The 17,820-nt window shown below is 45.0% G+C and overlaps 1 protein-coding gene across 1 annotated transcript in view; it reads left to right on the top strand.

The window, feature by feature from the left end:
• Nucleotides 1-17,820, top strand: part of CACNA1E (calcium voltage-gated channel subunit alpha1 E) — a 477,487-nt gene that overhangs the window by 405,938 nt on the left and 53,729 nt on the right. Inside the window, exons 30-37 of the mRNA XM_081866509.1 lie at nucleotides 5,119-5,215; nucleotides 6,242-6,402; nucleotides 9,591-9,728; nucleotides 10,765-10,966; nucleotides 12,109-12,273; nucleotides 14,644-14,754; nucleotides 16,312-16,395; nucleotides 16,679-16,804. Coding sequence (XP_081722635.1) covers nucleotides 5,119-5,215; nucleotides 6,242-6,402; nucleotides 9,591-9,728; nucleotides 10,765-10,966; nucleotides 12,109-12,273; nucleotides 14,644-14,754; nucleotides 16,312-16,395; nucleotides 16,679-16,804 — 1,084 coding nt within the window. The remainder of the gene's footprint in view (nucleotides 1-5,118; nucleotides 5,216-6,241; nucleotides 6,403-9,590; nucleotides 9,729-10,764; nucleotides 10,967-12,108; nucleotides 12,274-14,643; nucleotides 14,755-16,311; nucleotides 16,396-16,678; nucleotides 16,805-17,820) is intronic.

Raw genomic sequence — 17,820 nt, 5'->3', positions numbered from 1 at the left:
TTTTTCCCCCTCAAACCAACAGAAAAATGGGAAGGGAACAGGCTCGGGTGGGCCCCCTTCTCCTTTGCTTCTGACCGGCGCTGAGTTGGGCAGCTCTCACAAAGCTTGTGTGCACAATGTCACCGTATTTTTCGCTCTATAGGACACACCCAACCATAGGACGCACCTTGTTTTAGAGGGGGAGAACAAGAAAAAAAATATATTCCCCTCTCTGCTCAGTGCCCCTTCAGCGAAGCGGCAGGAGAAATCGAGCCCCTTCCATTTCTCCTCCCACTTCGCCGAAGGGGCGCTGCACAGCTCTCCCTCTCTGCTGAAGCCAGGAGAGTCTTGCTGTCCTGGATTCAGCAAAAGGAACCCGAAGCCTCCGGAGCGCAGCAAAAGGAACCCGAAGCCTCCGGAGTGCGCTCCAGAGGCTTCAGGCGGCTATCCCTGAAGCCTGGAGAGCAAGAGGGGTTGGTGCGCACCGACCCCTCTCGCTCTCCAGGCTTCAGCGAAAGCAACGCGAAGCCTCCGGAGCGTGGAGGGAGCGCTCCCTCTGCGCTTCGGAGGCTTTGCATTGCTATCGCTGAAGCCAAGGAGCCTGCATTCACTCCATAAGACGCACACACATTTCCCCTTAATTTTTGGAGGGGGGAAAGTGCGCCCTATAGGGCAAAAAATACAGTAGTTGAAGCCATGAAGAGCAAGGGAAAGTTGAGCTGGGGAAGACTGACAACTGCTGCTGCTTCTCCTTTGGATTGAGACTGTGGATGGTGTCTTTGCTGGTTGGCATGAACATCCATGCGTATGGGTGGGCTCTGCCAGAAAGACCCAGGGTTCATCGTTCTGCCCAGACACTGAGGTCCAGCGCCGAGGGCCTTCTGGCAGTTGCCTCGCTGCGAGAGAAGCCAAGTTACAGGGAACCAGGCAGAGGGCCTTCTCGGTAGTGGTACCTGCCCTGTGGAACGCCCTCCCACCAGATGTCAAAGAGAAGAACAACTACCAAAGCTTTAGAAGACATCTGAAGGCAGCCCTCTTTAGGGAAGCGTTTAATGTTTAACAGACCACTGTATTTTAATACTCTGTTGGAAGCCTCCCAGAGTGGTTGGGGAAACCTAGCCAGATGGGCAGGGTATAAATAATAAATTCTATTCTATTCCTGCCTCCACTGGCAACTGGTGAACCAGGATGGCACCTCATATCTTTTCTTCCCTCCTCCCCTCTTTACAGACTTTATGGGGTGGGAGGAAACTGGGCAGCGTTGCCAACTTAACCAAACAAATCTAGCTTGATCTGTTCCTCTGTCTGCCCTATTTCACCTCCGCTGAGTCCTTGTTTTTCATCAAGTGTGTGATGTGTTTACCATAATGATTTGGTTTCCCTGCCTGTGGACATGTCTGTGTTTTTGTAAACGAGTCACATCCCGTGATTTGCATCATCACAGTGAGGTGATATAAGATGAAGAGTTTGAGATGTTTGATCCGTAGTATTGTCAGAGCTGCCTTCCTGGCAACACATCTCATATCACAAGCTTGACTTTAAACCAGGTGCAATCTACACCTCCACAAACTCAAATCGAGAGAAGAACAATGGTATCTGTACCAACCATTGCAGAAATAATACACTCTTAATAAAATAAGAAAACTGCTTCAGCCTCAAAATTGAATTGGGAGATAAATTCAGCTGAGTGAGTTTGGAGAAGGCATTTATTACAATATATTTAGATTTTGGTCAACACAGTTGGTTGTGAGTATGTTGAAAAACACCAAGGTGGAATCTACACATATGTAAAAAAAGGTTGTGAAAGTGCTTTTTTAAAAAAGCTTTGAAAAATACATTGAGTTTTGCATCGCTCATTGTTGCCATCTAGTGTCACATTAATATATTGCACTTTACAACACATTTAAAACGTTTTATTTGCAGCTGGGTAGCTGAGTCCCAAGTAAGCAAGGTGCTATCTTTCCCTGGGCTATTAGTGCTGGAATGATGCAAGTTTTCAAGTTTCATAGAATTCTACATATGCTCCTGAAATAGTGGTACCTGCCCGATAGAGCCCTATGTAATTTGATTTTTTTAAAAAAATAATATTTATTAAAGTTTACACCACCATAAGAAAAAACAACATACACAGACACAGACAAAGAACAACAAACATAAAAAAGTAAACAAGTATAATTTCAATCCTTATTTTCTTAAACCTAATTTCATGAGCCCTATGTAATTTGAAAGCTTTCATATTTCCACACCAAAAGCCCAATTATATTGCCTGGGAAATTTTCTCTTTCTTTTGAATGAGCAGGCCTTGTTTCATAGACTTCTGCCGCCTGGTGCAGATGTCAGTTTCAGGACTGCAGCTTTCTCAAAGAGGACAGAAGCATCTCTCCTTCCCATCTCCCCCATCTGTTATTGCAGTAGGCAGTACAGTGATTTCCTCACAATTTTGTGAATGCAGCGAGATTTGAACTGAGGATTTTGAAGCTCAGGGTCTTGTCTCTGCTTGCATGACTAGTTTTTCCATTCCTGCCTTGCTTCTCCATTCGCGGCATCCATGCAGGCCAGTTATGTGCCTGTTTCCTTTAAAGTGAGGCCTGCTGAGCTCAGTGGGATTTAACTGCTAGATCTCTGTCTTTCTCAGAGCTGATGAACAATTTGATCCCCCAGAAGCCTGCATGCAGCTTCAAATATACTATATACTCGGCTTTTAATTGAAGTCTGAAGCGAAGCTGCTTAACTGCATTCTTCAAAATCTGTACTTGATTTGTGGATTGTCCCCACTGCCGCTGCCACATTATTTGGCTTTGAAGCCTGGTACAGAATGTTGACCCCAAATTTATTGTCTGGAGTGGGGCTCTGGGCTCATGTCCCAAACCTTTTAAATACCTAGCAAGGCTTCCTCCAGTCAGATGAGAAATGGCACTGATCAGCTGTTCAGATAATGGGGAAGGGTGGGGCGTCGGTCTGGCATTACAGATGTGCATACATTTCTGAGGGATGCACACATCACCCGCTGGCATGAGAACTGCGTCATCTAGAAATGGATACCTGTCCCCTTGCGAGTACAGTGGTACCTCTAGTTACAAACTTAATTCGTTCCGGAGGTCCGTTCTTAACCTGAAACTGTTCTTAACTAGAGGTGTGCTTTCACTAATGGGGCTTCTTGCTGCCGCCGGCACACAATTTCCGTTCTCATCTTGGGGCAAAGTTCTCAACTCAAGGTAACTCTTCCAGGTTAGCGGAGTTTGTAACCTGAAGCGTTTGTAACCTGAGGCATTTGTAACTCAAGGTACCACTGTATTGCCCTTTCTAGTTCATGGTAAAAGGGCTTTGCCTTTCTGGTGGAAATTTGGCATGGCAGGCTGCTGTGAGGAGGAGGGGAGAGGAAACTTTCCCTTAAGCCAGGCATGGCCAAATTTGGCCCTTCAGATATTTTGGGACTACAACTCCCATCATCCTTAGCTAACAGAACCAGTGGTCAGGGATGACGGGAATTGTAGTCCCAAAATATCTGGAGGGCTGAGTTTGGCCATGCCTGCCTTAAGGTAATTTAAAAATAACACCCTCTTGTGATCTTGTGATCCAAGCCTAACTGTGGACAATGCCCTACTTCCCCAGCAGTCCTCTCACATGCTCCAGAAAGGCTTTTGGGGAGCTGCCAAGGGAGAGACGGGCAGGAAACTTTCCTCCCATGAACTTTAAGTCCTTCTCCCCTCCCCACTGCACGAGTGGACTGGGTTGGAAATGTGTTCCATTTGATCATTCTAGCACGCATGGAAGACTCTACATCCTAATCATATGCTTATACTTGCATGCCACTATATATAAGAAAGAGGTGACTATTAATGTGTTATAATCAGTGCTTTTTTCTATTAAAAAATGTTTAGGGGTACTCTCATTTAGACTCGAGAAAACCACCATTTTATAGTTCGAATCGGGGGAAATAAATACAGCAAATGGACAAAGGTACAAAGAACATGCATTACCTCATATTACACAGCTCCCAGTGACTTCCACATTGGCATAAGGTTGTGTGCACTAACATCCTCCCAACTTTCATCAGTAAAAACACCACATTTCCACGTCCCACACTGCTTCACACATTAAACGCTCGCTTCCGTCTGAGGCTCAGGAAACACTGGGAATGGAAATGAGGCCGCCATCAGAGGTAGCAACTGACAATTCACCGTGCTAGAGAAGAATTTTTTCAAAAAATATTTTTTGTTTCCTCTCCCTTTAGATTCACAAAATGTTTAGGGCTATGCGTCCCGCCCAGAAAAAAAGCACTGGTTATAATTATAGATTATTACACCGATAGAACTGTTTTTTAAAGCATGCTGGGAAAGAGGCATTTTTTCTTGCTTTGATTAAAAGAGAGAGCAAGAGAATTGCTCACATCTACCTGGCATGTGAGCGCAGGACACTAGAGCATGATGCCTTTGCAGCAGATGGCCTAACTCAGCAGGAGTGCAGGTCACCTGTTTTAACCTTGTTTTCTCACTCTTTTCTCACAATAATAGGCAGTCAATGCAAGCTGTTGCCGGTTTGTTTGCTTTTTAATGATTTCAGGCTGCCTGAGGCTCGTGACCACGGTTTCCATAATTTTCGATTTTAAAATCTGTTCCTACTGTATCGTGATTCAAACACGGCCCCGTGGTTTTCACGCAGCATTCTGCAAAACCCTGAAATCCTGCAACGAGAGCATCGCTGGGACCAGGCAAGCTTCCCAGTATGACAGCCTGTTCACCAGTCCCCATTTCCAAACTGGCAGCAGCAAAATTGCTGGGAATGTCTTAAGCGGCGGGGTGAATCCCAACAATGCTCGCAAGCGCCACGCATTGCATGAGTTGTGCGCCCTCCAGAATCTCTTACAACGCGCAGCGCTTCCTCAACAGGAAAGTCTGCATGGAAAGTGTTCTCTGTGTTAAAAACCACGGAGTAGTGCAATATTGTAAATGTGTTTTCTAACCCCACCCAGAAGGTCATGTTTGATCCAGTTTTTTCAACCTGTGCACATGTCAGAAAGTAATAATTTGCGGCGGCATCGCATTGAGTTCAGTCTGTGTTTGAGGGGTTCATATTGTTCTCTTCCTTTTGTTTTGTTTTGTTGTTTTGGGCGGGTTTGTTCTCCTCTCAACTGTACAGGACAAACAAAGGTCGGGACATAAAAACTATTAAGTCTCTGCGTGTTCTACGAGTCTTGAGACCTTTGAAGACCATCAAGCGGTTACCCAAACTCAAGGTATTCTTGCTTTCACTTGTGATATTCCCTCAGATGAGTCACCTTTGTTCAGGGCAGATCCCCCCTGAGCAATGTCGGGCAGTCGCTGCTGTTGTCAGCTGCCTTTTTCGTTAAGAGTATACCTACCTGAAGGAGCATCTCCACCCCCATCATTCAGCCCTGACACTGAGGTCCAGCGCCGAGGGCCTTCTGGCAGTTCCCTCATTGCGAGAAGTGAGGTTACAGGGAACCAGACAGAGGGCCTTCTTGGTGGTGGCGCCCACCCTGTGGAACGCCCTCCCTTCAGATGTGAAGGAAATAAGCAGCTATCCTATCTTTAAAAGACATCTGAAGGCAGCCCTGTTTAGGGAAGTTTTTAATATTTAATGCTGTACTGTTTTTAACATTTGATTGGGAGCCGCCTAGAGTGGCTGGGAAAACTCAGCCAGATGGGCGGGGTATAAATAAATCATTATTATTATTATTATTATTATTATTATTATTATTATTATTATTAGAGAACACTTGTTCTGCTAGCATAACAAAGAGCAATGGAGAACAGGGATCTTATCCCACTACTGGTTGTGTAGAATAGGAAGATTTGGCAGGTACTGTACAATTCAACCAGATCTGGATTACCAAGTTCGTTGGTGTACATATCGTTTTAGCTGCCATGGCTGCTTCCCAAGGAATCCTGGAGCCTGCCATTGGGTATGACAGACCCCTGCCCTTTCTTGCAAAACTACAGTTCCCTAGATGGCCTTGCAGTGACTGTTTAACACCTGTGGTGAAAAGATACGTCCTTTGTTTTGCAGCGATGAGAGAAGCTTTACCTCCTCAAATCTCTCTCTTTGATATAGCTCTTACAAGAGCCTCTGTCACCCTCTGCACTGCCAGAGACGCTGGTTAGGCCTGCTCTTCCTTGATTTGCACTTTTTGTACGTGCTGCTTGCCTTGATGCGGGTGAAGAAAATGCTTTGACAAAGGAGGCCATGGTTGCTTTTCCCTATGATGAATCGCACCCTTTGGGTTTGCCTCCCCCCTCAGGCCGTCTTTGACTGCGTCGTAACTTCGCTGAAGAACGTCTTCAACATCCTCATTGTCTACAAGCTCTTCATGTTCATCTTTGCGGTCATCGCCGTCCAGCTCTTCAAGGGCAAATTCTTCTATTGTACGGACAGTTCAAAAGATACAGAGAAAGATTGCATGTAAGTACATTGCAAAGCATCTAGCCCTCCATCGTGGCACAATGACACTTACCTCTGGTTCGGTGCCTTTGCAGGATGGCACCAGCATCAGCCCAGGATCCGGTGGGTACACTAGAGGTAAGGGGTTTTCCCCGACCTGGGTGAACCCTTTGACCAATGGAAGGCAGGTTGTGGTGCTGGTACGCCCCCGAGATGGATCACACCGAGCCGGCAGACTTTGCCCCCCATCCACTCCATGGAGATAGATGATAGATAGATAGATAGATAGATAGATAGATAGATAGATAGATAGAGATAGATAGATAGATAGATAGATATAGATAGATGATGATGATAGATAGATAGATAGATAGATAGATAGATAGATAGATAGATAGAGATAGATAGATAGATAGATAGATAGATAGATAGATGATAGATAGATAGATGATAGATAGATAGATAGATAGATAGATAGATAGATAGATAGATGATAGATGATAGAGATAGATAGATGATAGATGATAGATAGATAGATAGATAGATAGATAGATAGATGATAGATAGATGATAGGTAGATGATGATAGATGATAGATAGATAGATAGATGATAGATAGATAGATAGATGATAGATAGATAGATAGATGATAGATAGATGATAGATAGATATAGATAGATAGATAGATAGATATTACTGTTTTACAATTTCAGATATTCATTTTACATTCTTAAGATACCAATGACTTCCCTTCTCTTTCCATGGTTCATTTTACATATCTTAAATCCCTGCATATTTTACAAAAACTATACCATTCAGTAGTCCATTATTGCATCCATCAAAACTTATTTGCACGGTTTAATTTTTCTTAACACTGCCAGCATTTTCAGCTGTACACAATTATTTTCCATATATTCAATAAACGTTATCCAATCTTCTCTAAATGTATGTTCTTCTTGTTCTCTTATTCTATTTGCCAAGTCTGCAAGTTGTGCGTATTCTGTCAACTTAAGCTGCCATTCCTCTTTGGTTGAGACCTCGCTCATTTTCCATTTTGGGGCTTAAAAAAAACACGGGCCACTGTTGCTGCATACACTAATAACCTTTTCTGACACCTGGGGATTTCATCTTGAATTATTACCAACAAAAAGGAATCTGTTTTGGGGGGGGAAGTAATTTTAAACATTTTTTCAAATTCATTATAGATCATTTCCCAATACTCTTTTACCCTTTAACCCCATGGACATTTAAGCCCGAGGGCCTTCTCCAGGTCCTCATCCAGTTCATCCCTTTCAGACCTATAGTTCTATGATGCTATGACCCAAGGTCCAAAACTCCTAGGAGAAGCATGGATTCTTATCCTCATTTTTCTTTAGAGCAGGAGGCTTGATCTTCATCTGTCGGTTTTATCTTCCTTCAGGTTGCACTAATCCTACTGTGGTGGAGCAAGGACGGACACCCATGTCTTACCTGTAATCTCCCTGCTCTAAACCACACCTGGATATAAACCCCACTGCAAGACTCAGACTATCTGGGCCTGTCTCAGTTCCAGAGGGTGCTGGAAGGTCTGTTTTTGGAGTGAAAGATACTCACAGGGGAGGGAAGATGAACCATCGTGGAATCGGCTGCCTGCCACCCTGTAATCCTCTCCTCACTACCACCGCCACTTCTGCCCCCAACTCAGCACCCTTCTGACATTAAAAGCCTGGGCAGTGTGAGACTGACATTCAGAGAAAGACTGTGGGGAGGTGATTTGCAACCAGGGGGAGGATTTCAGAGCCTCCTCTCCCTGTGTGCTGTGTTTCACACCTGATGATTCTAGGAGTCATCCATCCCCCTGCCTGCTTTGGGCAGGACCAGTTTTAACAAAGGCTGCCGCCACCAACACATAAACGTGGGTTGTGCACTATAGATACAGCATTGCCCCGCCTTTGGTTGTCTTCTTCCTGCTTCTCCCCTTTCTCACTCCCTTTATTTTATTTCAATTTTTTTAAAGTTTATTTGGTTTTCAAATTAAAGTTTTACAATCACATATCCAATATATAACATAGAAACAAGATTCCAAGGAATCTCCTGGACTTCAAGAAGAGCCAGTGTGGTGTAGTGGATAAGAGCAGTAGACTCGTAATCTGGTGAACCAGGTTTGCGTCTCCACTCCTCCACATGCAGCTGCTGGGTGACCTTAGGCTAGTTACACTTCTTTGAAGTCTCTCAGCCCCACTCACCTCACAGGGTGTTTGTTGTGGGGGAGGAAGGGAAAGGAGAATGTTGGCTGCTTTGAGACTCCTTCAGGTAGTGATAAAGCGGGATATCAAAACCAAACTCCTCCTCCTCCTCCTCCTCCTCTTCTTCTTCTTCTTCTTCCTCCTCCTCCTCCTCTCCTTTGTGGGTCCTATTGTTAATCATTTCCTCCTGCGTCTTTTATAATAAGCCAAATTTTTTACATCTCCATTATGTCCAAAATTCACCATTAAGCTACAAGTGTTATCCAGTCCTGCTAACAGTTTTAACTATTTACAGTGGTTTTTAAGATAAATTATATTTTTCCCCATTCCTTATTGGTCTTCCTGATTTCTGATTCTTTTTTGCCAATTCGGCATAATCCATCAACTTGATCTGCCATTCTTCTCTGGTCGGGACTTTATCTTCTTTCCATCTCTGGGCCAATAGCATCCAAGCAGCTGTGGTCCCATACATAAATGGTCTTTTCTGCTCCCTTGGGGTCCTCTTTCGCACACTTACTTGGCCGAGTCAGGACTTAAGACCCCCCTTTCAAGGAAAGGAAAGGAAAGAATCAAATGGCCCCATATTATTATTATTATTGTCATTATTATTATTAATGAAATGTATGTACCACACTTCCTTGAAGGATCACAGGGTTGTTTACAAAATAAAAAAATTCCTTCCAGTAGCACCTTAAAGACCAACTGAGTTAGTTCTAGGTATGAGCTTTCGTGTGCATGCACACTTCTTCAGATACTGGTATCTGAAGAAGTGTGCATGCACACGAAAGCTCATACCTAGAACTAACTCAGTTGGTCTTTAAGGTGCTACTGGAAGGAATTTTTTTATTTTGTTTTGACCATGGCAGACCAACACGGCTACCTATCTGTAACTGGAACTAGGGTTGTTTACAGTATCGGCTTAGACCTCTTTCACCCTGACAGTGTGGCAGCGAAAGGCTAATCTCCACCTCTCTCCATCTTACAGAGGCCACTATGTGGACCACGAGAAAAACACAATGGAAGTGAAATGCCGAAAATGGAAGCGCCATGAATTCCACTACGACAATATCATGTGGGCTCTGCTTACCCTCTTCACTGTCTCCACCGGAGAGGGGTGGCCGCAGTGAGTATTTCCTTTTGCCCTTTCCAGCGAGGTTAGTAGCGGAAGCGTTTGAGCTTAGCCTTAACTAGTCCAAAACATAATGGAACGCCTGGCACATTTATGTTTCAGTGTCAAAAGTAAAAATTCTTGACGTGTTTTTATGAATTATAATTGTTGTTGTAAACCACAATGGTGTTTTTTTACACGGTGGCATATACCGTATTTTTCGCCCTATAGGACGCACTTTTTCCCCTCCAAAAATGATGGGGAAATGTGTGTGCGTCCTATGGGGTGAATGCAGGCTTCAGGAAGCTATCCGCAAGCTGTGGGAGCCCAGCACGAAGTCACGCAGCTCTCCCACGGCTTGCGGAGAGCTGCCTGCATCCTGAAGCCTGGGGCGTGCTGAGCTCAGCGCGCCCCAGGCTTCGAGCTTCGCGCAGCTCTCCCACAGCTTATGGAGAGCTGCCTGCAGGCTTCGGACTTCGCGCAGCTCTCTGCAAGCCGTGGGAGAGCTGCGCGACTTCCCTGTTCTGGGGGCTGGGGTCGGGGGAAGCTCGGGCTTCCCACGCCCCAGCCCCACGCCTGGGGAAAAAATAATTCCCCCCCCTTTATTTCCCCCCCCAAAATACTAGGTGTGCCCTATGGGCCGGTGTGCCCTATGGGGCGAAAAATATGGTAAATATTTTTCGAAAATAAATAGATGTGTAGATAGGCTGTTAAACTGGGCCGCACGTTATTTTTGTGCAGTGTTCTAGGAATGCTCTGAGGATGGTTGAGCCATCAGCAAAGGGTAGGTGATAGCTCAATCAGTAGAGGGCGATGCTCTAAATCTCAGGTCACGGGTTCAAGTCCCATGTTGAACAAAACGTTCCTGCATTGCAGGGAGTTGGAATAGATGACCTGTGTGTTCCTTTCTGGCTTTATGATTCTATGTGACCTACCTACCTACCTACCTACCTTTCTTTCTTTCTTTCTTTCTTTCTTTCTTTCTTTCTTTCTCTCTCTCTCTCTCTCTCTCTCTCTTTCTCTCTCTCTCTCTCTCTCTTTGTGTTCCCAGGGTTCTGCAGCATTCGGTGGATGTGACTGAGGAGGACCGTGGCCCCAGCCGCAGCAACCGCATGGAGATGTCCATTTTCTATGTGGTGTATTTTGTGGTCTTCCCTTTTTTCTTTGTGAACATCTTTGTGGCTCTCATCATCATCACTTTCCAGGAGCAAGGAGACAAAATGATGGAGGAGTGCAGCCTCGAGAAGAACGAGGTAAGACTGCAGCGCAAATGGGGCAGGCCTGTGGTGAGAGAGGGGTGGCATTGTTATTTATTGCTTGGGAAGCTAGGCAGATACTTCCAAAGCATTTGGAACATCTGGATTCACACTATTCCAGTGCTGGCTAGAAGCATCTCATGATTACCGTGCTACCTCTGGTTGCAGACGGGATCCATTCTGGAGGCCCGTTCGCAACATGAATAGAACGCAACCCGCAGTGGCGCGTCTGCACACCTGCAGGTTGCAATTCGCTGCTTCTGTGCATGCATGTGACTTCATTTTGCGCGTCTGCGCATGCGCGAGCAGCGAAACCCGGAAGTAACCCCTTCCGGTACTTCCGGGTTGCTGTGGGACGCAATCTGAAAAAACGTATCATGAAGCAAACTTAACATGAGGTATGACCAGTGGCGTAGCGTGGGGGGTGCAGGGGGGCCGGCCGCACCGGGCGCAACATCTGGGGGGGCGCTCGCCGCCTCCAGAGTCGCCGAAGAGCCTCGGGCGCAGGCTGTAGCAGAGCCCCATGTCTCGCAGAACCGACGAGCTGTGCGCGCGTCTGGGCTGAAAGCGTCCGGCAGGCAGCGGCTCTCAGTGCTTGTCACGGTCCCCGCGCATCAGGGCCACGGAGGGCGCGCCAGGCAGCCCCTCCTCACAGCCCCGCCGCCGCTGCTGCTGCAGCTGCTGGGCCATGTTGCATTTTCCCCGCCTCTCTGCCCTCCTCCTTCTCTGGGCAAGCGGCGTCGTTTGGGTGGCAGCGCCAGCGGCAATTCGCCTCAGATCACCTGACACGGACCCGCCGCCGCTGTGGCCTTACCGTAAATACCCCAGCCCAGACAGCAGCAAGAAGAAGCTGGCAGGTTAGGGGTTAGGGGGGCGCAAATTACTTGCCTTGCCCCGGGTTAGGGGCACAAATTACTTGCCTTGCTCCGGGTGCTGATAACCCACGCTACGCCGCTGGGTATGACTGTATAAGTCGGGAAGGGGGTACTTTTGTGAGTTCGCAACAATACAATAATTAGCAATGGGGGTAATAATTTGGATGCCAACTGACAGTCTTTATCTTCTTCTTCTTCTTCTCCTTCTTCTTCTTCTTCTTCTTCTTCTTCTTCTTCTTCTTCTTCTTCTTCTTCTTCTTCCAGAGAGCATGCATTGACTTTGCCATCAGTGCCAAACCCCTCACCCGCTACATGCCGCAAAACCGGCACACCTTTCAGTACCGGGTCTGGCACTTTGTGGTCTCCCCATCATTTGAATACACCATTATGGCGATGATAGCACTGAACACTGTGGTTTTAATGATGAAGGTGAGGAGAATCTGGGGCGACATTGACCGGCTTCCTGGCAACTGCAGTGATCTGGCACAACCAGAAAGTTAACTTTTGAGCATGGTTGCCACCTGGGAGATGCCTTCTCTTCCCTCCTGATTCAGCTCCTTGGCTATAAAACAAAGCAATTAAGAATTGTGAATGATGGGAAGCACCTGAGCAGCTTTTCACACAGATGGGGAACCTGGTGCCCTCCAGATGTCATTAGACTACATCTCCCATCAGTCCTGACCGTTAAACGAAGAGCTTGGGGATGATGGTAATGGGAGTCTAGTAACACCTTGAGAGTCAGAGGTTCCCCACCCCTGGATTAATTTGATTGTTCGCATCTCTCTGTGGTCTTGGGCAAAGGTTCTTTCCCAGCCCTGCTCCCTGGGAGTGCCAGGGATGGAAGATGGACCTTCTGCGTGCAATTTTAATATCAAGAATTGTCTTCTTATTGATCTAATGTAAGTTACTCTGGGAGCCTTTGCTGGCTGAAGAGTGGGTTAAAAATGCATTAAATGAAAAAGAAGCATATGCTCTACCTCCAAGCAATGGTTTTTCCACATTTGGAGATGCAACTAAGGATCACTTTTATCCTATACAGTCATACCTTGGATCTCAGACGCCTTGCTTTCCAAACAAATTGGCTGCTGAATGACCGAAACCCAGAAGTGAGTGTTCGGTTTTTGAACGTTCTTTTGGAACCCAAACGTCCAACATGGGTTTCTGATTGGCTGCAGGAGCTTCCTACAGCCAATCAGAAGCTGTGTTTTGGTTTCTGAACGTTTTGGAAGTCAAACGGCCTTCTGGAACGGTTTCCATTCGACTTCCAAGGTACGGCTGTATTTTGGATGGACGTCTCAAGTCATTTAAGCATACATACGTTAACTTAAATATTTAGTGTGTAAATGTGACCATCGCTTATTCTCAAGCATGGATCCTATGCACATATATACAGGAAGCCATCACTTCCTATGCGTCCCTGTCAAGTGTGCAGTTTTTGTCGAACCTGAGCTTCTGCCATGCAACGTGTGACACGTCCACCTACAGCTTTCGCTGTTTGCCAATCTGTTTAGCAATAACATCATAAGACCACACTTGATGTGTGTTTCAGTTGTGCTTTCAAGTGTTTTCATAACTTCCCCTCATATGCGCATATATATATATATATATATGTGCAAGCGTACACACCCACCCCATCAGTTATATTCTCATAGGTTGTGTAGCAACTGCCTTTTTTCTGTGCTACTGGCACCCTGCAGCAATTAATTCCATGGGCCTTTATCACTTGCCACACTTTGTAATCAGAATGGATGTCCCAAGCAGCTTCACAGTGAATAAAAAGCCACAGAGAATGCCGAACTGGGTAAAGATGTGTTGGTGGATCTCAACCATAACTCTTGCTAAAGGTAAAGGTAAAGGGGACCCCTGACCATTAGGTCCAGTCATGACTGACTCTGGGGTTGCGGTGCTCATCTCGCTATACTGGCCGAAGGAGCTGGCGTTTGTCCGCACACAGTTTTTCCGGGTCATGTAGCCAGCATGACTAAGCCACTTCTGGTGAACCAGAGCAGTGCACGGAAACGCCGTTTACCTTCCCGCCGGAGTGGTACCTATTTATCTACTTGCACTAGCCTGCTTTCAAACTGCTAGGTTGGCAGGAGGAGGGACCAAGCAACGGGAGCTTACCCCGTCACGGGGATTCAAACCGCCAACCTTCTGATCGGCAAGTCCTAGTCTCTGTGGTTTAACCCACTGCGCCACCCGCATCCCATAACTCTTGCTACCAGCTGCCAAATCAGTGAATTCCAGGACGACGAACAGGAACAGAACTTGCTGACGAGTAACTTGATTTTTAGTTAGCTTTATTATATACAGCAGAGTAAACCACAGCTTTGTACAAGTTACTATATACACAGACGAGATTCAAACTCCTACTCTAAACTCAACACTCCAACAACAAAACTGCTGCTTATAAGGAAGAACTTAGCCAATCACCACCTGTTGCTAGCCTTCCCTGCCTCCAAGCAGACTTCTCATGTAATCTGTTTAACTTGGCTTGTTGCCAACCCACTAATGCTTCACTCCAAAAACTGCTCATGCTCAACAAGATGTTCAAACAAACCAGTTCTGTAGAAGCTGGGCATTGTTATACCAAATTAGAGAACTGTATGTGCAGTTTCACTTGATTTCTCCAAGATATGTGGAGTTGTGTTTTTCTTTAGTTGCTAACTGAATTTTGCATCCAAATTATGCATGCGAAAATATAACCCTTGCAGGAAACCTCTTGAGTGGTTGTTTTCATACAAGTGGGACCCAGGTTATTCTAACTCTTCTTTTCCTTCTCTCTCTCTCTCTTGGCAGTACTATTCTGCTCCCTACACCTACGAACTAGCTCTGAAGTACCTGAACATTGCTTTTACCATGGTTTTCTCACTGGAATGTGTCCTGAAAATTATAGCTTTTGGTTTTCTGGTGAGTAACAGAGTTTGTAGGGGCTGGGAGAATTAGCTTTTTGGTGATGGGCGGCCTTAGTTGCATCAAATAAAAATGCCCTGTACTGCTGGATCATATCAATTGTCTTTATCGAGTCAGTTAAGTATGCCCAAGTTCCCAGAAGTTTAAAGGAAAGCAATGGGTATCTTAAGAACTAGATGCCAGATTCTGAAGGGTTATATTTCACGAGGCTCCTGGAGAGCAAGTTATGTTTACGATCCATTGTACAATATATTTGACATGTGTTTAGTTACTGGAATCTGTTAATGAGAATGTATGTGGTCTGACAGTGTTGAGCTGGGATCTGTAGGACCTCAATAAAAATCCCAGCTTTGTTTTAAGACAGGCTTCGTCAATCTCGGCCCTCCAGATGTTTTTGGCCTACAACTCCCATGATCCCTAGCTAGCAGGACCAGTGGTCAGGGATGATGGGAATTGTAGTCTCAAAACATCTGGAGAGCCGAGGTTGAGGGAGTCTGGTTTAAGAGATTCCTTTAATCTCTTGTCTATTTCTTCTTCTGTATTTTTCTCTCTTTTTCCCCCTGCTTTTCTTTTTCTCTCTTTTTTTCCTGTGTTCTCAGTGTATGTAGATCAATGTTTTAGTTTTGAGACCCCCCCAAAAAGATATTTGATATTAAACTTTGCATTTCTCTTTATAAATCCTAATAATCCCCCCAAATTAAATTCCTTATGTTGCCATATATGTACACACACACATTTTTATTGATTTTTTTCACATATCATTTCCAACAATCATTTAACATAAATTCTTACCTTACACAATATTTTAGACTTCCATCAACAACCTCTGAAGATTTTCCATTCTTTAGCACTTATTCTGCATTTCTTAATTTCTCTGTTACTTTTAATTATCATTAAGTAATAATTCTCTTAATAATCTTCCTTGCAATATTTCACATAATCCTCTTTACAGAACTTCTTGCAGTCCTACTAGCGTAATCTGTTTATTACAATTGCTTTTTAGATAGTTCAAATATTTACTCCAGTCTTCTAAGAATCTCTGGTTTTGAATTCTTCCTGTTAATTTGTCTAATTCTGCATAGTCCATTAATTTCATTTGCCACTCCACTCTTCTTTCGTCAGTAATTCTTCTTGTTTCCATTTCTCTGCCAACCTTATGTTGCTTTGGCAAAAATGGGTGACATATCCATTCTGATCCTTAGTTTTGGGGTGAATGTTGTGCTATGCCCCTCTTTGATGTGGGTCCACAAAATAGAACAGGAGGTGCCTGTTCCCTGAAGGCAGCCACCAAGTAAATCTGCCAAGAATGTGAATTCCATCGATAAATATAAACCAGTTACAGTGAATGTACCTCATACAAATGTACACTGTCCCTTGTTCATGGGATTGGTTTCAGCCTGTCTTCGTACAGGGTGAGTCTTTTACAAGTGGCCCCATGGAACGTGTTTACTCTGTATCCATGGGGCCTCTTTTAAAGGACTCACCCTATATTTCCTGTTACTTGGATGTTCACACCACGGTTTATTCTTCCCCCTCCCCCCGATCTTCCCTCAGAATTATTTCCGCGACACCTGGAACATCTTTGATTTCATCACCGTGATTGGCAGCATTACAGAAATTATCTTGACGGACAGCAAGGTGAAATTCTCCTCCTTTGATGGGAAGTTTTTAATGACTGATGTTTTAATGTATTTTTAATCTTTTGTTGGAAGCCGCCCGGAGTGGCTGAGGAAACCCAGCCAGATTGGCGGGGTATAAATAATAATGTGTTGTTGTTGTTGTTGTTGTTGTTGTTGTTGTTGTTGTTGTTGTTGTTGTTGGATTTCAGGGCACAGAGATAGGTGTGTTGCTTTTTGGCTTGCTTTTGTTTAAAATGTTTGATCTCTCTCCATCTCTCTTTCTCTCTGTGTCTATTTGAAAGTTGGTCAATACCAGCAGCTTCAACATGAGCTTTCTGAAGTTGTTCCGGGCTGCCCGTCTCATCAAATTGCTTCGCCAAGGTTACACCATCCGCATTCTGCTGTGGACTTTTGTGCAGTCCTTCAAGGTAAAAAATGGCTGACCGCTCGTCTCCTTCCCAAGATTTGTGAATTAAAAACTCAGACTTGACATACACCTTCTCAGGGCACCTTTTGCACAAAAGGTGGTCCATGCTGCAAACCAGAGAATCCGTCATCTGCTAAGGGCATGTTTTGGGAGGAGAGCAGCTGTTCCTATGTAGTGCCGGATTTATGTACAGTGGTGCCCCGCAAGATGAATGCCTCGCAAGACGAAAAATTCACTAGACGAAAGAGTTTTCCGTTTTTGAGGTGCTTCGCAAGACGAATTTCCCTATGGGCTTCCTTCGCAAGACGAAAACGTCTTGCGAGTTCTTGCGAGTTTCCCCCCTTTTTTTCCTTTTTCTAAGCCGCTAAGCCACTAATAGCCGCTAAACCGCTAAGCCGCTAATAGCCGCTAAGCCGCTAATAGCGCTAATCCGCTAAGCTGCTAATAGCCGTGCTTCGCAAGACGAAAAAACCGCAAGACGAAGAGACTCGCGGAACGAATTAATTTCGTCTTGCGAGGCACCACTGTTTAAGCTAAACAAGCTATAGCTTAGGGCCCCACTCTCTTGGCCCCCCCAAAAAAATTTAAAGGGAAAAAAACCTGGATGTACATTTCCAAAATATAAGATAACAACAAATAAAATAAAACCTACACACAGCAACAGTGTTTTGTGTTGTGTAGGCTCCTGTGATGTAAGTAATGGGCCTTGCCTGCTCCCTAAAATATCACTGGTTTACTCATTTCTATGTATAGGGTGCTGACATTCTGCGTGTGCAAATGGCTTTAGATACCTATTAGGTCCATAAATTGCCATATAGCATATATTCAACACAAAAAACAGCTGGACATATAAAGGGCCCCATTACCTTCAGGAGCTTAGGGCCTCGTCAAACCTAAGCATGGCTTCTGATTGGCTGCAGGAAGCTCCTGTAGCCATTCGGAAGTTGCGGAAGCCCCATCGGACGTTCAGCTTCCAAAAATAGTTTGCAAACTGGAACACTCACTTCCAGATTTGTG

The sequence above is a fragment of the Podarcis erhardii genome, assembly GCF_964252035.2.
Source record: "Podarcis erhardii genome assembly, chromosome: 6".
In the NCBI taxonomy this organism is placed as follows: Eukaryota; Metazoa; Chordata; class Lepidosauria; order Squamata; family Lacertidae; genus Podarcis; species Podarcis erhardii.
This window is presented reverse-complemented; position numbering and strand designations above follow the sequence as displayed.